This window comes from Xenopus tropicalis, chromosome 10 (genome assembly GCF_000004195.4).
Source record: "Xenopus tropicalis strain Nigerian chromosome 10, UCB_Xtro_10.0, whole genome shotgun sequence".
Taxonomy (NCBI): domain Eukaryota; kingdom Metazoa; phylum Chordata; class Amphibia; order Anura; family Pipidae; genus Xenopus; species Xenopus tropicalis.
Window position 1 is genome coordinate 44,933,521 of NC_030686.2, and position 24,625 is coordinate 44,958,145.

Below are 24,625 nucleotides of genomic sequence, written 5' to 3' on the forward strand. Positions count from 1 at the left end.
ACATGTTAATGGGACACTTTCAACCCCCCTATATATATATATATACAGCTTTGCGACTTATCATCCAGAATGCTCAGGACCTGGGGCTTAGTTGGGATCAAGTACAGGTACTGTTTTATTATTACAGAGAAAAGGGAATCATTTAACCATTGAATAAACCCAATAGGACTGTTCTGCCCCCAATAAGGGGTAATTATATCTTAGTTGGGATCAGGTACAGGTACTGTTTTATTATTACAGAGAAAAGGGAATCATTTAACCATGAAATAAACCCAATAGGGCTGTTCTGCCCCCAATAAGGGGTAATTATATCTTAGTTGGGATCAAGTACAGGTACTGTTTTATTATTACAGAGAAAAGGGAATCATTTAACCATTAAATAAACCCAATAGGGCTGTTCTGCCCCCAATAAGGGGTAATTATATCTTAGTTGGGATCAAGTACAGGTATTGTTTTATTATTACAGAGAAAAGGGAATCATTTAACCATGAAATAAACCCAATAGGGCTGTTCTGCCCCCAATAAGGGGTAATTATATTTTAGTTGGGATCAAGTACAGGTACTGTTTATTATTAAATATTATTAATGTTTACTATTCAATTAAAATGGACTCTTTATGATTGCCTTCCTGTAATTTGGAGCTTTCTAGATAATGAATTTTCGGATGATGGATCCCATACCTGTATTTATATAGCCACCTTTTGATTGCAGGACTGCATTTTGTTTTGTAAGAAACATAAATGGGGCAATTAGTTATTTTCTTCCACCAATTGATCATCACAATGTACTTAATTTCCATAAATGTTTTCATGTCCAATGGGGGCAAAGGATAAAAAATATAGTAATATATAAACAAGATTTTAAGAGAGCGTTAAGGCTGCTTTTGTGTTTATTGTTGCAGAAGACAGCCAGACAAACATACATACAGTATTAATGCAAGAATTTAGGAACATTATTATAAAACAGGACACCATTATTTTCGAGTAAATACATTTAAATGGATAAAATAGATAGGATACCCTTATGCTTAGTAATTATAGGTTGTCAAGGAAGGGATGGGATTTACAGGGCGATAAAGAGGAGGTTGGTAAGAATCGGATGCTTCAAGAAGCAGAAGTCCGCTGCTGGGGTCTTTTCGGCATCGAGACATAGCTTCCTTGTAACTGATGTTTTCCTTGGTGACAGGGTCAATAAGATCCTTCTTGTACTGTGTTTCATCCTGGATTTTATCAGCCAGTTCTTTACTAACCAGGCCCTGCTCTTCTGCCTCAGGAACTGGAATTCGGCCTGTTTGTTTAGTGTCAATGAGACCTCCCGTGAGGTGCTGGACAATCAAGGAGGGTAAAGCTTTCTCTTTGGGAATGAGGTCCTTCTGAACAGCTTCTCCAAGAGATAATCGCTTTTTGGTTACTGGATCCTCTACACCTGTGAAGGCTTTCTGTGCATGGAGCAGACTCTGCGTGTTACTGCTATCAATCAGGCCCCTGTCTATAGCTTTATGAACTGAATATCTCTCTTTGCTCATAATGTGGATGATGCCTCCTGTAGCCGCCTGGGCTTCAAGCAGCTTCTGGCCAGTTTCTTCATCCAGTATTTTTCTCGTTATTGCACTTCTGATTGTGCATTTGCTGTCTGTGCTTTTGTCATAAATGCCAGCAATTGGGAAGCTCTCATCGTGGAAGACTTTGGGGGCACTTTGGGTGCTAAAAAAGTTGCGAGATGTTGTTAGGTTGGTAGAAGTTGGGGATTTGGGTCCAATTATTGAACCAATTGAGACTGCTGGGGGCTTTTCTCCAGCCACCAGAAGGGCAAATTCAGAAATAGGGAGCTTGCCATCACGGTACATCTGTAGTTCGTCTTTGGTGATTTTCTTGTTCCTTAGGGCATCCTCGATGGAATATTGTTTGCCACTCTTCTTATCCAAAAGGACAGAAATTTCACCACTTGAACCCATAGTGGAAATCTCTTCCCAGTCACACTCTAATTCTTGCAGCTGGATATATTGACTTCTGTCAATAATGCCCCTTTTATAGGCTTCATAGGGAGACATTTCTTTACCTGTGTCAGGGTCCAGGATAGAAATTTTTGTGGAAACGTTTGTCTCTCTCATCTGTGTCTCTTGGTTTCGCTCTTCTCGGTTGACACGAGACTGCAGCTCTCTTATATTCCTTTCCTTCTCGTAAATGGCATCTTTTTCAGAAAGAATTTTGCTTTCAAAAAGGGACAGCTCGTGACCCAATTGCATCTTTTTCTGGCGTTCAATCTCTGCTTTCTGTGAGAGTAACTGAGACTCCTTGCTGAGGAACACGCTCTTCTGCTGCTGTTGTCTCCTCAGCTCCAACAGTTCATTTTCTATAGTTGATTTCTCTTGCTGTAGCTGCGTTTTTGTTTTCTTAAGATCAACTTCTTCCTTTGACCAGGTTTTCTTCATGGCATCAACCCTTTCTATCTTTTCCGTAAGTCTTTTGCTCTCATCTTCCTGGTCCTGTCTTGCATTACGGGCCTTTGAAAACAGTTCTCTCAACCTGACTCTCTCGTTCTCAAGCACCTTGTCCTTTTCCACTCGAATAACCTCCTTGTAAATGGTTTTCTCCAGAGACTTCTCCCTCTGAAGGATGTCTATCTTCATTTGCAGGTTTTTGCATTCTCTTTCTATGTTCAGATATTGGCTTAGTTCATTATCTAAGTCAGTGCGGAGAGAGTTAGCTGCTTTTTCCATAACAGGGTCTCTTTCTACCTTAACAACTTCCTCCATAACAATCTTCTCCTGTACAGGAGGAGGTCTTTCCTCTATCTCCTTGATCCTTAGTGTAATCTGACGCAGCTCTTTTTCTGCTGCCAATTTCTTGTCTCTTTCTTCTTGAAAGTTAAGCAGTTTCTGTTTCTCTTCCACTTGGGTGCGTAACTGTTGTACCTCACGTTCTAGGCGGCGCCTGTTGCTTACTGTATCATCAAGTGTCCTGCTTAGTCTAAAGTGATCGTCTTTTATTTTCGGGTCCTGCTTTACGAGGAGCACCTCTTGTACCACAACCCTCTCCTCTGGCTTCCTTCTCTCAAGCAGCATGTACTTGTTTTGTAAGTCATACACGGTATCTTCCACTTCCCTTCTTTTCTGAGCCTCATCTCGTGCTTCTTGACGGAGACGCTCTGCATCTTTTATTAGTACTGGATCATTTTCATACTTGACTACCTCTTTATTGACTGTTTTAGTTTCCACTTTTGACCTCTCCACTTTCCAGTCATCCCTTTCTTTGGCAAGTTTGGATTTCAGCCCCACGTTCTTGACGCTAGTTGCTTCCATATCCTTCAGTTGTACCTTCAACTTTTCTATCTCCTTTAGCAACTCTGGGCTTTTCTCTAACTTGACCACCTCCTTGACAACTTCCTTATACTCCACTGTGGGCTTCTGGGACTTCAGAGAAATCATCTGAGTATGGCTTGTATCCAGCTCCTTATCAGACATAGATTTTTTAGTACTGACTTCTTGTAGCACAGACTTTAGCCTTGCAATTTCCTTTTCAGTTTCTGGTTCTACAATAAAGATTTCATTGACTCTTTCTTTTATTTCAATTTTGGGTTTCTGCTTCTGTACCGACACGTACCTAGATTGTAGCTCTGTCAGCTCCCGTGTAACAACCACGCTTTTGTTTCTTTCTTCTTCAATCAGTGTCCTTAGCCTTGCTGCTTCCTTCAGGATTTCTGGATCCTGTTCAACCTTCTTTACCTCCTTAACTATAACCTTGGGCTCAACAGATTCAATCAGCTTTTCCAGCTCTTCGGTTCGGTTCCTCAGCTTCACCATGTTCTCCTGAAGTGATTTTCTTTTGAAATTCTCATCATCAATCTGTAGCTGAAGTGCCCTGGTAGCCTTTACTGTCTCTGGATCCCTCTCTAATTTTACCACCTCTTTCAGCACTACTTTCTCTACAATATTTGGCTGCTTCTGTTCTAGTATCAGCACTTCTTTCTTTAGTCTCTCTAATTCCAAAGAAATTGAATTATTTTCCTCTTTCAGTTGCTTTATTTCCTTTGTGAGAGACTGAGCCTTAGACTCCAAATCGGGATCTCTTTCTATCTGTGTGACCTCTTTAGTCAGTAACTGTGGCTTAATGTTGTTCCTTTGCTCCTCCAAAGCCGCCAGTTGTTTGCTCACCACGATTATCTCAGACTTAGTGATCTCTCTTTCCTTGTTGGTCTTTTCAGCTTGGCTTTTTCTCGCTGATAGATCACTCTCTACCTTAGGCTCTTTGTAATACTGTACCACCTCGATTTCCTCTATGCGCTCCACTGGCCTTTGTGTCTTCAGTAATATCAGGCGTTTGGTGTTCTCCTCCAGTGCCTGCTGTACTTGAGCCACCTTCTTCTTTTCTTCCACTAGTTGACTGGACAGATTTTCTGACTCTCTTGCAGACCTTAGAGCATTTTCTGAGCGGAGGTTTTGCTGATTTACAGCCTGGATTCCATCTGTGCTGTCAGACTGGTAAAAATAAACATAGAAAATACATTAGAATGGGATGCTTTAATATAAATGCAGCTTGTAGTCATTTAGTAATCATCTAATATTTATTTAATGTCCATTTGCACTGTGCATGTGGCACCAAGGGATAATGTCCCTATTGCAAAAGAAAAGAGCCATAATTAGGCACAAAGTGTCAGTTATGATGTGCGTATAAAGGCCAAAAATCAGCCAGATTTTGATTGGGCATGTTTTAAAACCCCATTAAGTGCATCTGTTCCTTGATGCGCTCCTCACCCTGATGGCCTACGTACCGTCAATGTGAATTTGATAACGATAGTATCAATTCGATATTGCACACCTCAAGGTTTGCATGTCATGGGAATGATCCGCTTGTTTGTCAATCTTGCCAAATGAGTGCATCTTTCAGCGTATGGCCAGCTTTATGTTTTAGCTTGGAATTTTACACTACTGCAAAGGCAATGGGAACTCACAATAGGAGCCAGCCTTGTTGGGCAAGAAAGATATCTCTTAATATTTAAACGTGATTAGTAGCTTTCAAGCTTGCATGTTTTAAATGACATGCAAGCTTAGGGATGTTCCAGCTCACCCCTTGATTCCAGTATTCTAGATCTCCAAGTTAGGTGCAACAAGCAATGTTTAAGAGTCACAGATCATCTGATATTCCTACAGCTCTGACACCGCTTAGACCAGGAATGATTTGATTCACTGTGCATTGCTCAGGAGGTTAGAACTAAAGGTCCCCCCCCCCATACACAGGCCGATTCTAGCTGCTGATATCAGTCCCTTAGACAGACTTGGCAGCTAACCTGCCCGTGTATGGGCATTACCCACGGGCCTGCCCGACCGATATCTAGCCTGAAATCGGCCAGATCTCGATTGGGCAGGTTAGAAAATCTAGTGGGATTGGGGACCACATCGGCTCATTGATGCGGCCCCTGGACCGAATTTTCCTGTCGTTATAATTCGATTGTTTGGCCCCAGGGCCAATCCTGGATTCTCCCAATATCGCCCACCCTTAGGCCCGTGTATGGGGACCTTAATACACACACACAGTCAGCAAGTAGCACATTTACCTTATCCAAAACTTTCTTGGCAAACTCCATCTGAGTAAGCTGCTGTTTGCTCTCCACAGCAGCCTGATTGTAGCGCGTCACCAAATCTTTTTGCTGTCGAAAGAAAAGTTTATCAGAGGCCGCTCTGTAAATTCAGAAAGAAGGAACAATCTGTCTAAACGCTTTACTAAACTTTACCTTCCTTGTTACACACAGGCTGCTTCTTTCTTTGACAGAACAAGAAGTATTTTTTGTTGCTGATTTCTCCACACTACAGCATCTCTACTAATTAAACTGAAAATCATGGATGTCCAACCAGCCCTCCAGCTGTTGATGAACTATAATTCTAAATGCTCCAAAATGCTTTCAGCAGGTTCTCAGAGTTGCAATAACACAATGGCTGAAGGACCTAGTGAAAATACTCAATTACCATTGCTTTCTGCCCTAAAACTGTCTGCTCGCCACACAAAATAGTGCTCACCAACCATGTTGCACCCTTCTTATAATATCACTTGCACCTCACCTGGTCTTCTATTCCTTGCTGCATACAGACGCCCTTGGGTTTTATAGGAGGGACAGGGTTGGGGGAGCAAAGAGTTGAACTGTACCGGCCAGCTTGTTTTTCATAGTCCTACAAAAGAATATCCAGTTAATGACCCTAACATGATAAATTGGTTACTACCATAACATTTCAAAAGACTGTAATAAAAATAACAGTATCATTGGATTGGATTGGTGGATATAGTAAATGTATCATTCTATTAACCAGCATTATTGGTATGATCAGTTCCAATCTACTTGGAATCTACCTGCCAAAGTATTAAGGGCTGCAGGGCAAAAGCAAAAATGCATATCTTGAAACTGTACAATGAAGTAGACCGGTCCTATGTTGATCAGGTTATGTTAAATTTTGACGTTTTGTATTTGCATTGTAGAATAGGCATCATCAAGCTATATCTTTAGATCAGGGGTCGGGAACCTTTTTGGCTGAGAGAGCCATAAACACCACATATTTTAAAATGTAATTCCATGAGAGCCATACAATATGTTTGGCTGCAGGGCAAGGTTGGGTGGGTCCCAAGGATGCCGGATGCAGATGCAGAGGAGGGCATGGCCTGCACTCAGCGGATAAAAGACGTGTTCTAAGGCTTAGAACACGTCTTCTATCCGCTGAGCGCAGGGGCAAGGTAGGGTGGGTCCGAAGGATGTGAATGCGATGCGGAGGAGGGCATGGCCTGCGCTCGGCGGATAGAAGACACGTTCTAAGGCTTAGAACATGTCTTCTATCCTCCGAGCGAAGGGGCAAGGTAGGGTGGGTCCCAAGGATGCCGGATGCGGAGGAGGGCGTGGCCTGCGCTCGGCGGATAGAAGATGTGTTCTAAGGCTTAGAACACGTCTTCTATCCGCCGAGCGCAGGCCACGTCCCCGTTAATTGTTTATTAAAAATTTGGCAGCGAGCCAGATGTAGCCATCAAAAGAGCCACATCTGGCTCGCGAGCCATAGGTTCCCTACCCCTGCCTTAGATGGTGCTGGGTCATATGTTGGGCTTCCCTACTGTAAAAGTGGGACAATGGCCATTTCCATTTGCCCTACAGATATACTCAGTAATGGTAAAGGCTGCCACTGTACTTACATCAAAAGCGTTCACTAGGTCATCTGAGAGTTTAACCACGTTATTCTTCTCTGGTTCCTTCCTCTGGATCTCATCCACCAGCCTCTAAAATAAAATTAATTCAAATCCCATTAAATAGGAATGAAAAGATCTAACCATCAATCAACGTGCCTTATAAAATTCTGGTAACGTAGAACCCATCCCTTTGTTTGCGCTTACTGCGTGGGTTTGTATTGTGTTGGCTATGATCTTCAACATGAACTTGGTAAGTATGGCTTCAGCTGAACATAATTTTCCCTATTGTTTTAATTATTAAATATTTATTTGTGTTTTTTGTTAGTTCTAGCGCAAAAGAGGAAACTGAAGCCGCTCTCACATTCCCACTTCCTGGTTCTACTAAGTCACTATTTGTAAAGGATGTCAAAATTGCTCATACAGGTATGGGATCCCTTATCCGGAAACCCGATATCCAGAAAGTTCCGAATTACGGAAAGCCTGTGTCCTATAGACTCCATTATAAGCAAATAATTCAGATTTTTAAAGTTGATTTCCTTTTTCTCTGTTAAAATAAAACAGTACATGTACTTTTTCCCAACTAAGATATAATTACCCCTTATTGGGGCAGAACAGCCCTATTGGGTTTATTTAATGGTTAAATGATTCCCTTTTCTCTGTAATAATAAAACAGTACCTGTACTTGATCCCAACTAAGATATAATTACCCCTTATTGGGGGCAGAACAGCCCTATTGGGTTTATTTCATGGTTAAATGATTCCCTTTTCTCTGTAATAATAAAACAGTACCTGTACTTGATCCCAACTAAGATATAATTACCCCTTATTGGGGGCAGAACAGTCCTATTGGGTTTATTTAATGGTTAAATGATTTCCCTTTTCTCTGTAATAATAAAACAGTACCTGTACTTGATCCCAACTAAGATATAATTACCCCTTATTGGGGCAGAACAGCCCTATTGGGTTTATTTCATGGTTAAATGATTCCCTTTTCTCTGTAATAATAAAACAGTACCTGTACTTGATCCCAACTAAGATATAATTACCCCTTATTGGGGCAGAACAGCCCTATTGGGTTTATTTAATGGTTAAATGATTCCCTTTTCTCTGTAATAATAAAACAGTACATGTACTTGATCCCAACTAAGATATAATTACCCCTTATTGGGGGCAGAACAGCCCTATTGGGTTCATTTAATGGTTAAATGATTCCCTTTTCTCTGTAATAATAAAACAGTACCTGTACTTGATCCCAACTAAGATATAATTACCCCTTATTGGGGGCAGAACAGCCCTATTGGGTTTATTTAATGGTTAAATGACTCCCCTTTTCTCTGTAATAATAAAACAGTACCTGTACTTGATCCCAACTAAGATATAGTTAATTCTTACTGGATGCAAAATAATTGAGTTTAATTAATGTTTTATTGATTTTTTTCAATAGACTTAAGGTATGAAGATCCAAATTACGGAAAGACCCCTTATCTGGAATACCCTTGGTCCCGAGCAATCTGGATAATGGGTCCTATACCTGTAGAAATGATGTATAGTTCACAGCCAACTTTTCCTCTGTAATTAGAAATGTTAAGAGACCAGCTACTACAGTAGTTGGTTGTATTATCGCTCTGCTTGTATATAAAGCCCACTGTATCATATCATATGCCTCCAATATTCCTAAATATGTTTTATATTGACTTATCCTTTACTTCACACCCCCTGCTTACCTTCTGAGACTGCAGCTTATAGTTGACTTGGCTGGGGCTGTCTGATGATGAGACTTGGTTTTTGGGGAGACCTTTCAGCCAGGTGTCCATGGCCTCACATGAAGACTTATACTGCTGGTAAGGCAGGTTGGCATCTCTCAATATCTTCTCTCTAAAGAGATATTGCAGAAAAAAACCTTTCAGGCTGGAGTTTGTTGGCTTCATAAAGACCAGACTGGTATGTAACTTGACTATACACATAAATTGGATTGTTTTCACCTATTATAACTTTTACCAGTCTTTAGACTTTTCCTTTTATGTTTCAAGATCAGCCTACAATTACCTCTGGTCAAGCTGGTCGGCTACAGAGTGGTAGCGGTCATTGAGACGTTGAACTTGGACGCGTTGGCGTGGCAGGTCAGGGGAGTGTTCCTGGCAGTTAGTCTGTAGAGAGCTGCAGGCAAGCTCTGTGTCCTTCAGGCTCCTGTTCAGCTTGAGAAGATTGTCTTGTTTGTCTACAAGGTCTCGCTTCATTTTCTGGGAGAGAAAAGTAGAGCCAATATTGTGGATGGTATGTTCCAAATGGATTCTACCATGCTGTCATATGTTATTAATTGCTAAAAGGCAGTATTTCTGTTCTCTCCTTCTCTGCTCTGGAGAGTAGTCTATATCTGTTTGAAATACAGTCACCCATTGCACTATGGGGTGTTTTTTGCCCAAGGTGGTCGAACCTACATCACCTCTATTTTCATATTCTCCTGCAGATGTTTTCCCTCAAGACAGAACCACCCCAGGTTGCTCTGGAAATCACACAACAGTGTACCTGAATTTCAGAAGCCCGGTCCTGTAGTGCACTTGGGGAGTATGGGATCAAAGCATCCTGCATCAAGAAGTTCTCAAAACCGCTTATCATATCATCAGTCTTCTTAATCTGATTTTCCAGGTTCAATGATGCTTTGGCTCTGCGGAAAGGATAGAATAGTGTTACGGTGGACCTGAACTTGAAATTTCTAGGATAGCGTTACACCTCTGTAGTAGGTAACCTGGAGGCTGGAGTAAAGAGAAGGCTCAGAAGAAGATAATCCTAAGGTTGTGCTTCTTCTGGAGGTCTAAATATATGGGCATGTTTGTATCTAGAGAAAATAACTTTTTTTCTATCATTTAGTAAAGAAGTTATACAATACTGGACTCTTGGAGCAACACCACACATGCAGAAATGTCAATATTTTGATGCACTGTAGACATAATATTTGTTTAGCAGGACCGCATTAAATCCTGGAATTCTTAATGTTATACCAAAATGAACCCAGGCCCCTTAGGTCAACTGATTTTAACGAGCGGGCCAGCTAAGCAGACAGATCTTTGTGTCAATTGAGCTGAAAAATGAATATGAAACTAGGGTCTCAGAAGAACACAGATGTGATTTAGTGGGATTGAACCGAAGGCCAACTTACTCCTCTCCATAGAGTGAAGACAGGGTCTTGACATCCTTGTACTTGTTGTTGACATTTGCTTGTGTGCCGGGGAGCTGGGAGGCTATGGTTCCCGATGGGCTCTTGTTCAGAAAAGCCTCACACTCCTTCTGCACTGCGTCCTTCTCAGATGCAATGTTCTGCAGCCGAAGAGCTGTCCCCTATAAAGCATTTGAAAATGGCAGAGCAAGGTTAGATAACTCTCTGAAAATTAAACCAGGAATGACAAAATATCAATCTTGCAAAGCAACGGCTAGTCCAAACACTAGAGGGGAGTAGAAAACCAAATACAATGGACAGTATCAATATTCAGCCTGCAGCCGAAAGCACTGCCCATCAGCTCCAGTTCATGGATTAATATGAAACTTTGTGATTAATATTTTCCTGTCATGGGACCCACTCTGCTCTTTATTTAATACATCTGAATAGTATGTTCTTTGGTCAACATTTAAGGTTCACCTATATCTATTATAACAATGTTTGGTTTATTTAATCATAATCTCTATGTCTTATCCATTTTACCTCTTGCTGTTTCAGCCTTCCAGTCAAATCTTTACTGGGTGAAGCCTGACTGACTGGGGAGCGTACTCGTGACAAAACCTCTTGCTCCGTGTCCTTCAGGTCATCCTGGATCCTGTTTAGCTTGTTAAGGAGCTGATTTGCCTGGGGATCCTCACTTGGGATACTTGACACGCGAGTTGGAGGTGTTGGTGCGGGTCCAGGTGCGGGTCCAGGTGCGGGTCCAGGTGCGGGTCCAGGTGCGGGTCCAGGTGCGGGTCCAGGTGCAGTAACAACTGGAACTATAAAAAGAGTAAATTCACAGTATAAAATTCAGGTTGCAGGTTCTGCCCATGTTGCATTATTTTGGTTTATGTTTGTCAGATACTGTTTAGCGACTTACAAGACTGGGTTGGTTTGGCAGGCTCCCGATTTCTGTTGGATTTCAGTGTATTCTGCGCAGCTGTCTTCTTCTTCTGTGCTTCACTTAGCTCACTCTCTAGCCTGAAGATGACAAATCGAGAAAAAAAAATGGTGGCTCTTTGGCAGATACTAGCATGAAATTCTAATGGGAAATTTGAATGAAGGAGGGCTAGATTATGAAGCATCAGATGACGCTCTGACATGGTCCATTACTGCAGATCTACTGTGATTCATAAACGTTCCCTCTTTGATACATGACACTTACCTCTTCAACTTATCTATGGCCTCTTGGTCTGCAGGTGGGATTACAAAGCAGGCAGATGGAGCGTTCTTGGTCTCTCCTCCTGCAGTCTGTACCACCCAGCTGTCAACCTTGCTGTTGTCCTTTAATGTGCAGGCGTCTCCCTTGGAAAGCTGCATCTGTACAGAGAAGGAGCACAGTTATCCAGTTTCACCTTTCTCCTTGGGTCTTTTCCCTCATTCTGTTTTTATTACTTAGGCATTTAGCTTCTGTTTTACAAACCCTAACTACATTATTTTTGTTTTTTTCTCCATTACTTTTAAGCAGATGTTGGAATTCATGGCTACCTTGGGATACGTGGCTACCATCTTACAATACTGCAACAACTTTTGGACCTCTGACCAAAATATTATTGCACTGGTGTAAACAAGACATTAAGCTAGTCATCTTACATCAGCAGAATCCCAGTCGCAAATGGAGTTGATGGTTATGGGTTGCTTTGGCCTTATCCTTCGCTGTTTGATGGGCACAATCTCAGGGGCCTTGCTTTTAAGAGCGGACAAATTCTTCTCAGCCTGGGCCAGCTTCTTGTCTTCCTTTTCCAGATGGAGCTGCAGTTCTGAGGCCGCCCCTGGTGCTGACAAGTTGCCCTGGCTGAATTTGGAGTCAAAGTTCCTGTTGACTTCCTTTAAAGTTTGACTCACAGCGTCTGCATCATCATGAAACTGTGGGTGAAATTTAATTAACATTAGCAAAAGACGCATTTTGAGCCAATTACGTTCCCACTGCCTGTATTTCTGTATCCATGATAAAAGCCATGGTAATGCTGCCATATCTTAGTACAGAGATTTCAGGCCCAGACTGGGATTCAGATCACCAGTCCAGACCTGAGAGATTCACCTTTTTGTACTCCTCGGCGTTCTTGAGATGGTTCTCCTGACAGATGCACAGGTTGAGAAAATTTTGCCATTCACCTTTCAGAGCTTCATGGTGGGCCTGCAAAATATTAGTTTGAAAGTGTGAGAAATGTGTTTCTAACAAGAACAAGCGATGGCTGCCAGAATAAGCAGTCGAACTGTCACAAGAAAGCAAAATTGTTACAGCTCATCTTGTTTAGTCTTTAGCCTGGCCTTTCCACATATGTTCTGCGCAGTGCTTCATACATAGTGAGGGATCGGCATCCTTCAATCCAGGCTTGAAACAACAAACATACTGGCACAACGTGGGATAAACCCTGCCTGTTTATTTTACAGACACACATTACACGGCCACAGGTTTCTTTCCCACACCCAACAGAAAATGTTTCTACTCTATATTATTTCTGTCATTTGTCATGTTAATTGCCCTGGTACCCCTTCTCACCTGAATGCAGGGGGCAGCTGGATGCTTCAGCTCGATCATCCTCTCCCCGTCATCCAGAAGCTGATTTACGTTTTCTTCCTGTGGCAGCAGGTCCTCAGATTTAAATTTCTGCAGGAGGGAAAGAGTAAGATTTGAGTTTCTAAATGTGCACTTTCTACAGAGCCTTTGGCCCTAGGCATGGCAGAAACATTTCCTCAAGGCTTTCTCACATTCCGAAATGATATTGTGTGCATACACCCCAGGAGTTAAGGTGGCCATGCATTGGCAGATTTCAGCTGCCTCGTCCTTCTGGTCCCTGATGGGCCTAACCAACGGATATCTGGCCTAAAATTGGCTCAATCAGGCAGGTTTGGGTTTCCCTTCAGATTGGATTCCCGATCCGATGGCGCCTATGCCTGCCGTTGTAATTCGATCATTTGGCCTAAGGGCCAAACAATTGAATTAGCCCGATATTGCCCACCTTTACGTGGGCAATACTGGGAGAAGATCTGCTTCTTGGCAACCTCGCCAAACAATCGAATACTCTCATTTATGGCCTCCTTACGTCTGCCGCCCATATCTAACATCAGTGAAACGTTATGGAAACTTCTACAACATAGTGTAGCTTTTCAACTCTGAAGATGCTACTGAGTAATTATATAGATGAATATCTAAATAGAAAGAGTTTATCACTTGTTGACACAAGGAAAGGACACAAACTGTTCTGAAGGCTACCAGTATCGATAAAGGTTCTCGGTTTTTAGAATTCCTACAGTTTTGGTTACGCAAACTGCACAAGCCTCAGTCTACTTCAGGCTGATTTTGTGTTTGTATGGGCTTCTTCGTAACCGAGCCAGACAAACAGAGCTGTCCAATCTTCCCTACATTTTGCACCCTAATTTGAGTACACCTACAAGCACCTGTAACCACAGTGTAACTTGCTTCGCTGCATTCCAACGGTAACCACATAACCTTTTGTCAGAAGAGTTTCCATTACAGCTTTTCTACTGTTAACTTCAATGACTCTAAAAGCCCCCCTGCACAGCTTTCCATAATTGCTCTGTAGCTAGCCCTGCAGTCCCTGGGTGAAAAGAGTCTTAGAATTCCTGGTATTGACCTCACCTGCTTATTGCTTACCTACGTAAAAACCTCACTACCCCTTTTACAATGAAGGTTGCAAATTAGCCACACCCTAACCCTACACACACATGTAGGACTCTTAAAGGGATACTGTCATGATTTGTATTTTACTTTTTATTTCTAAATGACACTGTTACATAGTAAAAAAATTCACTCTACCATTGAAACTTTTATTCTTGAACCAACAAATGTGTATTTAGCTGTAATATTGGTGTGTAGGCGCCATCTCAGTGCATTGTGCCTGAGTCTGAGCTTTCACATTACACACTACACATTAGAACTGCTTTCAGCTAACCTATTGTTTCTCCTACTCCCATGTAACTGGAGGAGTCCCAAGCCGGACTTGGATTTATTACTATTGAGTGCTATTCTGATACCTACTGGGAGCTGCTATCTTGCTTCCTTCCCATTGTTCTGCTGATCGGCTGCTGGGGGGGATATCACTCCAACTTGCAGCGCAGCAGTAAAGTGTGCCTGAGTCTGAGCTTTCAGAAGGAGGTAGCGCTACACATTAGAACTGCTTTCAGCTAACCTATTGTTTCTCCTATTCCCATGTAACTGCAGGAGTCCCAAGCCGGACTTGGATTTCTTACTATTGAGTGCTATTTTGATACCTATGGGAGCTGCTATCTTGCTCCCTTCCCATTGTTCTGCTGATCGGCTGCTGGGAGTGCGGGATATCACTCCAACTTGCAGCGCAGCAGTAAAGTGTGACTGAAGTTTATCAGAGCACACATGGCTGTGGCACCCTGGGAAATGAACAATATGACTAGCCCCATGGGAAATTTCAAAAATAAAATATAAAAAAAATCTGGATGTGTTTTTGAAAAATGTATTTCAATGCTGGATATTAATCGCCCATGGTTAAATGTCGGCTACTGTATGTGACTAATCGCCCCAAAATGCCTTCCCGACATCAATAGTGAATCACCAATGGAAAGGCATACAGGAATAGGAGTGAGGACCACTTCAATGAGCCAACACAGCGATGCAACAGGAAAATCACACCTGCCCAATCAACATCTGGACAATTTTCGGACAGATATAGGTCATGTAGGTTTGTTAGGGGTCGCCATACACATGCAGATAAGTTACTAAATCAGTCTGAAGGACCCGAATTGGCAGCTCAAATTTGCCCGCGTGTGGCCACCTTTACTCCTTGAGAATTTTTAGGATGCAACCTGAAAAGGTCAGTAAGGGTAGCTATTGTGGTAATAACTCCAAACGGAAGCCTCTGGCTCAGTGACTAGCTCAAGTCTAGTCAAAAACCTTCTCTTGGGTCCTGGGATTTTAATCCAAAACCACCAAACCACCTAAGTTCTGCAATGAGTACAGTGACAGTTATTAGCATTCTATCCATGGAAGGAAAGTGCAAGTATTTATTCATCACACCTGTATTCAGCAGCTCTGAACAAGGATGTTTACATGAAAATCAAGCCAAAGAACATTCTTCTTTTTAGAGCCACAAAATGATGGAGTTTAAATGGCGGGCTGTAAGTCACTAACCTCATATTGCCTTCGTGTAGCAGGCAGGTCAGGGATCTGGTCACTCCAGTCCTTCTTCAGGATCTTGTTCTGCTCGTCACTGAGATACATTAGTTCCTTGGTGCAGCCATGGAGGTGATTATACAGGCTGCCCAAGTGCCGGCTTCTCCAAGTGGACTCTTCCTTTATTGGCACAAAGTGGGAAAGGGATTAGAACTGAGCAACTATGGTATTTGCCCTGTGCATCCAGCCTCAGGTCATGATGGGATGTTCCTAATGCTCAAAGAAGTCTCACCCTACAACGAGGGGGACAGACTCCATGTCCTATGACTACCATCTGTCTGGCTTAGCCATTAGCAGGAGGGAAGCACATTATATGACCATAGATTCTGTCATTCCAGTGGACTCTGTATGCTATACTTCCCTTTTGGGTTTTTTGTGACCCTACAGTAGAAGGAATTTTTCTGTATCCCAACCCCATTCAACATATAGGAGTAACAACTGTATTCCCCATGCACAAAGATAAAAATTGCCATAAGACTGACCTGTAGAGCCCGATACTGGTTCTTAATGGCTACATTGTCCTGTTAAAAACACAGATAAAAATACAGATAATTAGACCAGGTCTGTACTGACAAGTAATCACCTTCATTTATGTGCCAATGAGCGATGTGCATTATAAGGCTGATGGCCCACGGAGTGAGTTAGTCGCCTGGGATAGATCTCGGCTACTGTGGGTGACTAACTGCTCCGAAACACCTCTCCTCCCGCCGGTGTAAGGGCCTACGTATTGCTTTGGCTTTCCAAAGTCACACAAAGTTTTCTCCGACAGACAAGTTTGCGTGACTTCGGAAACCCAAAGCGATGAGTTGGCCTTTCCACCGGTGACTCCTATTGTTGCAGGTGAAATGGCGTTTCGGAGCAGTTAGTTGCCCGTGGTAGCAGAGATCTATTGTGGATGACTAACTTGCTTCTTGGGCCATCAGCCCTAGAATCACTGCTTTGCTTTGGAGCCATTCCTGGTACACCTTGCAAAAATAAATACACTGGTGCTTGAAAGTTTGTGGACCCTTTAAAATTCAAAACATTTCAATTGGATTAAGGTCAGGATTGTGACTTGGCCATTCCAGAACATTCACTTTATTCTTCTGTAACCATTCTTTGGTAGAGCAACTTGTGTGTTGAGGCTTGGCTGAATCGCGAACCGAATCCTGGATTCAGTGCATCCCTAACATTGAGGGTGAAAACACACAGAGCTACTTAGTAGCAGCTACTTGTCACGGCTACTAAGGGTGAAGACACCTGGAGCTACAAGTAGCGGCTACTTGTCACAGCTTCTAAAAATGCCAGAAAATACCCTGCCATAGACAACAGTGAGAATTGCGTCTGCTAAACACACAAAGTGACAATTATCAGTAAATGATCAGCATTGTCTGTTTCTGTAGCCGTGACAAGTAGCTGCTACTAGTAGCTCTGTGTTTCTTCACCCTTATGGATACTGTGGAACCCACATGTTCCATGGTGCTTGTGCCGCTGTTGTAGCATAAGATTGTGCAGAACCAGTTTAAAACAATATGCCCTGTGTGACCGAGTTACCAACTATTAGTTACTTTTGCAGCAAAACAATTGCAACCTAATTCTCCATATTGCTGACTGAGCCGTTGTGTGGCCTCCTATCACTAGGAAGGAGCCTCTGGAGATGGATTTGGTTACCGAGAATTACATTCCAGCAACATTTGCATCCAGAACATTAAAATGGGGTCCAGCCTGTAATAAATCATCTACATACGGACATGACTTCTTCGTACCTGGTTGCGAATTTCATTTCCGTACTCGTCAAGCTCTCGCTGCAAGATATTGTGCTCTGCAATCTGCCGCTCCACGTCCGGCAAGCTGGGCCCGTACTGCCCATTTCCTATTTCTTGCTGGGGAGACAAGTGGGGGAAAAAGTAATCATAAAAGGTTTCTGATAAGACAACAATTTTATATCCACTGAATACAATATATGGACAGCGGCGTAGTGTTCTACACTCACACACATGCAACAAACTTTGGGTATTTTTGGGTGGGGGGGTGTGGTTTGGATAGTTAAAGAATGCTTAGCAACTTTTCAAAATAAACTCATAACCAGGGTTGGACTGGGCCACCGGGACACAGGGAAAAAACCCGGTGGGCCCAAGTGGACCAGACCCGATCCCTATCTGCAGTCCCATACACATTCTGGGGAGGGAAAGGGGTGTGGGTTAGGGAACAGATGGGCATAGGTTGGCCTAGGGGCATTGGAATTACATAACTGGCACTGTTGGCAGAAATATTTCTTCCTTGACCCTAAGCTTTATTTATTTATTTGTGGCCTTTTTTGTGCAAACATGGCAAAAAAATTGAAATCCTAATTCCTATTTTTTTTTTTTTTTTACTTACCACCTTCTTGTCTAGGATCTGTGGCCAGTTGACTTTGGGTTCCGGAGGGAGGATGCTCATTTTTTCATACAAATCTCTGTACTCTGTGCATTCAATACTCAGGCGGTCATGCAAGTGACGGATGCTGGAGATAATGGAGGAGGAAACTGATAAGTGCCATAGCCCAGCCACAGTAGCCCATCCACAGGAGCCCAGCCACAGTAGCCCAACCACAGTAGCCCAACCTGCTGCACAAGGTCAGGTTCTCTGCTTTGTTTATATCTACTCTATAAGTAATGTAAAATACATTATTCCCTATATGCCTCTCCTTAGTGCTTAGGTCATTATTAAAGGGGTTGTTCACCTTTAATTAACTTGTAGTATGATGTTAACAGGACAATTAGAATTTTTTTTTAATTTTTTTACTATTTGTGTTTTTTCAGTTATTTAGCTTTTTGTTCAGCAGCTCTCCAGTTTGGAATTGCTGCAGCTATCTGGTTGCTAGGATCTTGTTTACCAAAGCAACCAGGCAGTGGTTCAAATGAGAGACTGGAATATGAATAGGAGAGTGGCCTGAATAGAAAGATAAGGAATCAAACGTAACAATGATAATGTAATTCTAAGCTCACAGATCAATGTTTTTTTAGCTGCAGGGGTCAGTGACCCCTTTTTGAAAGCTGGAAAGAAGCACAAGACACGGCCATACATGCACCAATATTATCGTACAAAAGAATTGTACAATATTCATTGCATGTATGGCGGATTGACGAGATGACCAATATTGCAAAAGCTTCATATAATGATCTGCTCGTCAATGGGGCGGGACAAAAGATTTCGCCGCCTGAGCAAAATCTGTGTTTAGGGCTGAATCATCAGGTGGAGATAGAATCCCTACTGTTTCTACCTCCATATCTGAGGAATCAGCCCTAAACATCAATGGAAGGAATGAACGCTCTTTCCTACGACCATTGAACCTCCTCTCATTCTTACTCACTCTTGTTCTATTTCTTGAGCCTGGGGGTGGCCATATTTCTTTGCCTTATCCACATCCAGAAAGAGATCCTTCAATAAAATCTCTGAGTCTTTGAGTTTCTGCGCATTCTCCTGCTGGTGCTGGAAGGTCTTCTTTGCGGCATAATTACCAGCATCCTAAAACCAAACAGAAAAAAATGCCATAGAGTTAGTGGCAGTTCCTTTAACTGTGATGCCCCCCTCAATACCAGGGGGCAATAGGGAATCAGGACAATAGGAAGCATCTGTGAGTGTGGCTGTTATTGGGATGGTTATAACCAATGAATGTGAGACATTGGGCGAGAATGCCACAAGGAAGGCTAAGACTCAGTCGGTGACCTCTCTACCTGTTTTAGCTTCTGGTCGGTCTCTAGGATGTTCCTCTCCACCTGGTCTGCATTCTTCTGCATGCGAGTGATCAGCAGTGACAGTTCAGTGGCCGACGCCCTGGAATATGGAGAATATCAAAATGTAAGTGATACTGACACAGCAATCATAGGGGATCAAGCAAAACACAAAATTGAGTTCTGTCCAGAATATAAATGAGGTCCAAACAGCAGAAATGAAAACTCAAACTATTGGAGGGAGGGGGTATTTATCAGTGCCCCAGATGCAAGTTGTAGAGCAAAGGGCTGGAAAATCACACCCCATTGGTGCCTAGTAACTGATAAGTTGCCCCCAAGGAATAGCTGTGATCTGTTACTTGGGCTGTTGTGAGGTGCGAAATGCAACACTGGGCAAAGAGTTTTGGGTGGGAGGGGCCAACATGCCTCCAGCCCACCCCTCATGAATACAGCAGTACAAGCACCGGCAAAGCTGTATTCATTCAATAATTGTCGGCCTTCTTGCTTCACTTTAAACCTGTGCCCACAGGGGCTGACAGTGGATAAGGGAGCAAAGTGAGTATAACATGGCGGCTTGCACCTGTTTTTTGCACTTTGCACCATTCCCTGACATTTGTAAATGAGCCCTTGCATACTTTCCCACATTTCCCTTTGTATAGGTGTGCACATGAAAACTGGCACAGATGTCCCTTTAGGCTAAAGCCATCCACTTTGATCTAGCTGATTTAGCGAGGAGTTAATGGCATCCATTGATGTTCAGGTGAACGTGGGAGGCTGGCAGAGGAGCCTTTACGACATCATTCTCACGCCATGTAACCAGCCCCGGACTGGCAATCTGTGGGTTCTGGCAAATGGCAAAAGAGGGCCATAGACAGTCACTATTTATTGGGCTGGGGGGGGACTGTTTGGGCGTCTGGGTACTTGGGATGCCAGGGCCCAGGCCCAGACTGGCAATCTGTGGGTTCAGGCAAATGCCAGAGGGGCTGCTGTAAGGTGCCATAGACAGTCACTATTTATTGGGCTGGGGGGGCTGTTTGGGCCTCTGGGTACTGGGAATGCCAGGACCCAGGCCCAGACTGGCAATCTGTGGGTTCAGGCAAATGCCAGAGGGGCTGCTGTAAGATGCCATAGACAGTCACTATTTATTGGGCTGGGGGAGCTGTTTGGGCCTCTGGGTACTGGGAATGCCAGGACCCAGGCCCAGACTGGCAATCTGTGGGTTCAGGCAAATGCCAGAGGGGCTGCTGTAAGGTGCCATAGTCACTATTTATTGGGCTGGGGGGGCTGTTTGTGCCTCTGGGTACTTGGAATGCCAGGACCCAGGCCCAGACTGGCAATCTGTGGGTTCAGGCAAATGCCAGAGGGGCTGCTGTAAGGTGCCATAGTCACTATTTATTGGACTGGGGGGGCTGTTTGGGCCTCTGGGTACTTGGGATGCCAGAGACTAATTTGAATCCCAGTCTGACCCAGCTTGTAACCAACCTTTCCTTCTGCAGCCTTTGTTTATATGGGAATCGTTAGCAGCAGTTTTCAAACCAAGGGCTTGTTTACTACTGCCCAAGGCACAGTTGCACTGAGCCTCATTAAAAAGTTATTTTGGCGGCTGAGCCTGGTGGGCCTTGGGTAAATAACCCCCCCTTTCCTTATTTATTCACAAAAAGTGAAATTGCTTATAAAAGCCAAATGTTTCCAGCCATCTTCTGCTGATTTAGAATAAACTTCTCCACCTTCTTAAATTGTTTTCCCCCCCACTGGTCACTAATATTATGACAAGTCTTTTTAGGTTTGTTCATGGTCATTTTTTACATCTGTAGGTTGCCTGGAACTGGACCAGAACCTTGTATCCAGGGCTGAATGCAAAGAGATTCTGCCTTATGGGTGGTGGCTAAACAGTGTCCCTAAAAAAACAAAGTTGCTAGCCATGGACATAGCTATAATTCAGATACATGCAGAGATCAAATGTAATTGTATTGCTGGTTTTAGAAAGAGCAAACTAAGCAATGTGAGTGTGGCTTATAATTACCACAGCATGCTGGGAGCTGTAGTTCAGCAAGAGTTTGGGATATAAAATCAGTGCCATTACCGGTTCTACAGAGCAACACCCATTTATAATAGTCCTGATACTGTCCCATCCCACCCGAGGAATCCATGTAATACAAACATTACCCTCACGGAGTGGCTGAAAGTTGGCCACCGTCACACTGTCCCTTATGAACAAGACATCCCAGGAATTTAATGTCAGATAAGAACTGCCTGGAGTTTTATTGACCGCTGTAAAATCTCTGTTCTTTGGTTCTGTTTACACAGATCTGGCGCTGCACCAAGCATGCTGACACCTCTACGGGCACAAACGCATTGGAGGTAAATCCATGTTCCCTACCCTATATAACCAGTCTGCCCAAACTCAACGGCGGCTACTATGGGGTCCATTATTCATACAATCCCAATGTTTTTGCTTCTCATAGCTCCAGAGATGGAGGCTACTCTGCTACAGTGCTAGGCTTGCTAAAACCAGCCGGCTCAGCTGCTGTAGTTCAGCAATACCTAGAGGGCTGCAGGTTAAAGGGCAACTGTACCCTGATATTTTTCTTCTGTCTCATAGATGAGCTAACCAGCAGAGGCAATTACGCAGTATAAGTGCTCCTTTCATAAAAGCCAAACTGAGCTGAAGAAAGGGCAAACTGGGTGCGTCTGGCTTTGATTCATTGTCTACCTGCCGTTCTAGTTCTCCCCAGTACAGGGTCACCGCCTAAAATCTGCCATCTTCCCGTTTCTTACTGTCAACACCCCAATACTGTCCTCATTTATTGGAATCCCACAAAGCTCTCTGGGAACAAGACCCTTCAGGCATGGCAATACTCTCTGTATCTAGGGGATTAAAGGGGAATACAGCTATTTGGCCAGTTATTAATTATTAACATTTATTTATAAAGCGCCAACATATCCCGCAGCGCTGTACAATAAGTGGGTTAAGAGGTAAAGAGAGCCCTGCCCAAAAGAGCTTACAATCTACAAGTTTATGTTTCATTTAAAGGCTTATTGACATTTTCCTGCTTCTCAGGTCTTTGCCTCGTTAGTTACTAATTAATATAGCCCTAAAGTACAGCTCCCACAGGCATCAGTAGCTGGGACACCATGGGTTTCCCCACTGCAGTGGGACTACATTGATTGCTATTATTATTCTGTATATAATAAATTCAGTAGAAGCCAATTAGCTTAATTTTTGAATTAGGGATTATATGGTTCCCTATACTATCATTGTACCCTAAATTAGCGGTTCCTATCCTTTTCTCCTAAGCCAATTTATGTTGCAGAATTAGCTTTTGGCCCAACAGTTGGTTTGGTACCACTCCCTTTTGTTTCCTTGTAGGGGAATATGAAGCCCCAGCCCAAACAGCATTGGTAGTGGCATAACCTTAGGGCCCCGGGCCCCTCTCCTGGGGAACCCATAGCCACCTGGCTTCATTATTGGACTTCATTATTTATACTTTATCGTTTTTTAATTATTTGCCGTCTACTTCTAACTCCTTGCAGCTTTCAAATGGGGGTCACTGACCCCAGCAGCCAAACAACTATTGTTACTTTTCACAACTTATTTTTGTATTCACGTCCTCTCCTATTCATATATCAATCTCTCATTCAAACAACTCCCTGGTTGCTAAGGGTAATTTGGACCCTAGCAAACAAATAGCTGCTGCATCTCCAAACTGGAGAGCTGCTAAACAAAAACTGAAATCATTTAAGGAACTACAAATAATAAAATGAAGACCAATTGCAAACTGTTTCAGAATATGACTCTAGATCATACTAAAAGGTAAATCAAAGGTAAACCCCTTTCCTAAATCATAGCTGTAAACACATTATACTGACCATTTATGGACTGTCTAAGTGCCAATCAAGCCTTCTACCATTTTTCATGCCAACCAGAAGTTCCATTACAGCCTTTGCACGATGTGACCTCATCTGAGCAATCATGGCTACTCCCAATTATAGGAATAAACACATATAAGGAGCTCTAACATAGGTTAGCCTTCATGGGCAGCATTGTAGAGCTCTTTATATGCGTTTATTCCTATATTCCTGGGCGTTTGTATTATATTTTGGCTATCATTTCAGAAAGTTGCAGCAGTCAAATAGCTGCTCAAGTGTAGCAGGTGTGTACAAACCCACACTCAGATGGATACAAATACAAAAAAACCCAACAACACTTTTATTAACCCATTCATTTCCACAAATATCGAGCAAGCTTTGGATCAAAGGAAAACTGTGTAAGAAGCTCATGAAAAATGTGAAAGAATTAAAGCACCCCTCCCTGCAAGGTGGAATGTTCTTGCGGTTTGCAGATGTGGTATAAGCCTGCAGCAAGGGATAAAATATGTTGCATGGGGTGGGGGGGTAAAGCCCTGCAGCAGGAAGAGCAAGTCTGACAGGTAATAAGGCAAGTATCGCTGTTGTTGCATTCTGTGTTTTAGTGACAGCTAGAGACCCCAGTAACTGCTCAGGCACCCCCCATCCCCATCTTTCCTTCACTTACTTGGCATGTTTTGAAGGAGACTTGGTAGGAGATTTCGTAGGGGACTTGGTGGATTTGCTCTGCCCTTTAAACATGGTGTGGCCCCCCTGACGGTTCCCTGGCTGCTGCTAGCGGAGCCTGTGTCCCTCTGTAGCGCTGCACCTGAGGATATGACAGTGACCAGCTGGGCAGGACGGGAGGACAGGTCTGTGCTGGAGTGAGCAGACTCCTCCCAGAGAATGGAGCCTGAGCAATAGGACCTGAGTACAAGGAGGAGAGGTGTAAATAACCTGTAAAACCAGTTGCATATAGAGAGAGGGAGAGACACTGACGGCGTGACCCCACCCAGAGAGACTGTCCCAGACCCATTAATACTGTATAATGGCATATTTGTCACTGAGGAAGGAGGCTGAGACATTAGCTTGCTGTTTTAACCTGTAGTTGGCCAGGAAGCTTGCAATTTAGTTGGGGGGGGGGTACAGGAAGCGGTCCCGTTACAAAGTGCAGAACATACCCTTTCATAAGGGAAGATGCCAACAGGAATGGTTTAAATGGAGGCCCTTTAGTAGGTGTTGAACTGCAACTATCAGCATCCTGTAACAGACTGTAACCTAAAGCCTGGATAGATAGACTAGCTTCATGTAAATAAAGGCTTTTCTGTGGGGAAAGGTGCTAATCCAAACTGTATTAGGGCAGGATGCAGCCCTCCCCTCCTCTGTATATTCTGGAATGTCCCAAATTGACTAACGTAAGATGCCAGTGGGGTTTATTTATGAACATAGGCAGAGTTGCCCCGTGTTATCAAATGAGCCCCACTGTCTATGGCATCTTATGGCAACCAGTCCTGTATTTCAATCCAGTGCCTCCCTAGGTACCGGACCTCAGCCTGTAATT

General features: G+C 43.2%; 1 protein-coding gene across 1 annotated transcript; it reads right to left on the reverse strand.

The window, feature by feature from the left end:
* Nucleotides 1–871: 871 nt before the first annotated feature.
* Nucleotides 872–23,873, reverse strand: evpl (envoplakin). Its single transcript, NM_001134819.1, is given in 21 exon segments — nucleotides 872–4,477; nucleotides 5,554–5,646; nucleotides 6,056–6,163; nucleotides 7,167–7,250; nucleotides 8,885–9,035; nucleotides 9,207–9,400; nucleotides 9,687–9,825; nucleotides 10,318–10,496; nucleotides 10,858–11,135; nucleotides 11,237–11,337; nucleotides 11,522–11,676; nucleotides 11,950–12,222; nucleotides 12,398–12,493; nucleotides 12,860–12,967; nucleotides 15,485–15,646; nucleotides 16,009–16,047; nucleotides 17,272–17,388; nucleotides 17,885–18,008; nucleotides 18,858–19,012; nucleotides 19,222–19,321; nucleotides 23,753–23,873. Coding segments are annotated over 21 exon segments (6,180 nt in total). The 5' UTR covers nucleotides 23,827–23,873; the 3' UTR covers nucleotides 872–1,027.
* Between the last annotated feature and the right edge of the window lie 752 nt (nucleotides 23,874–24,625).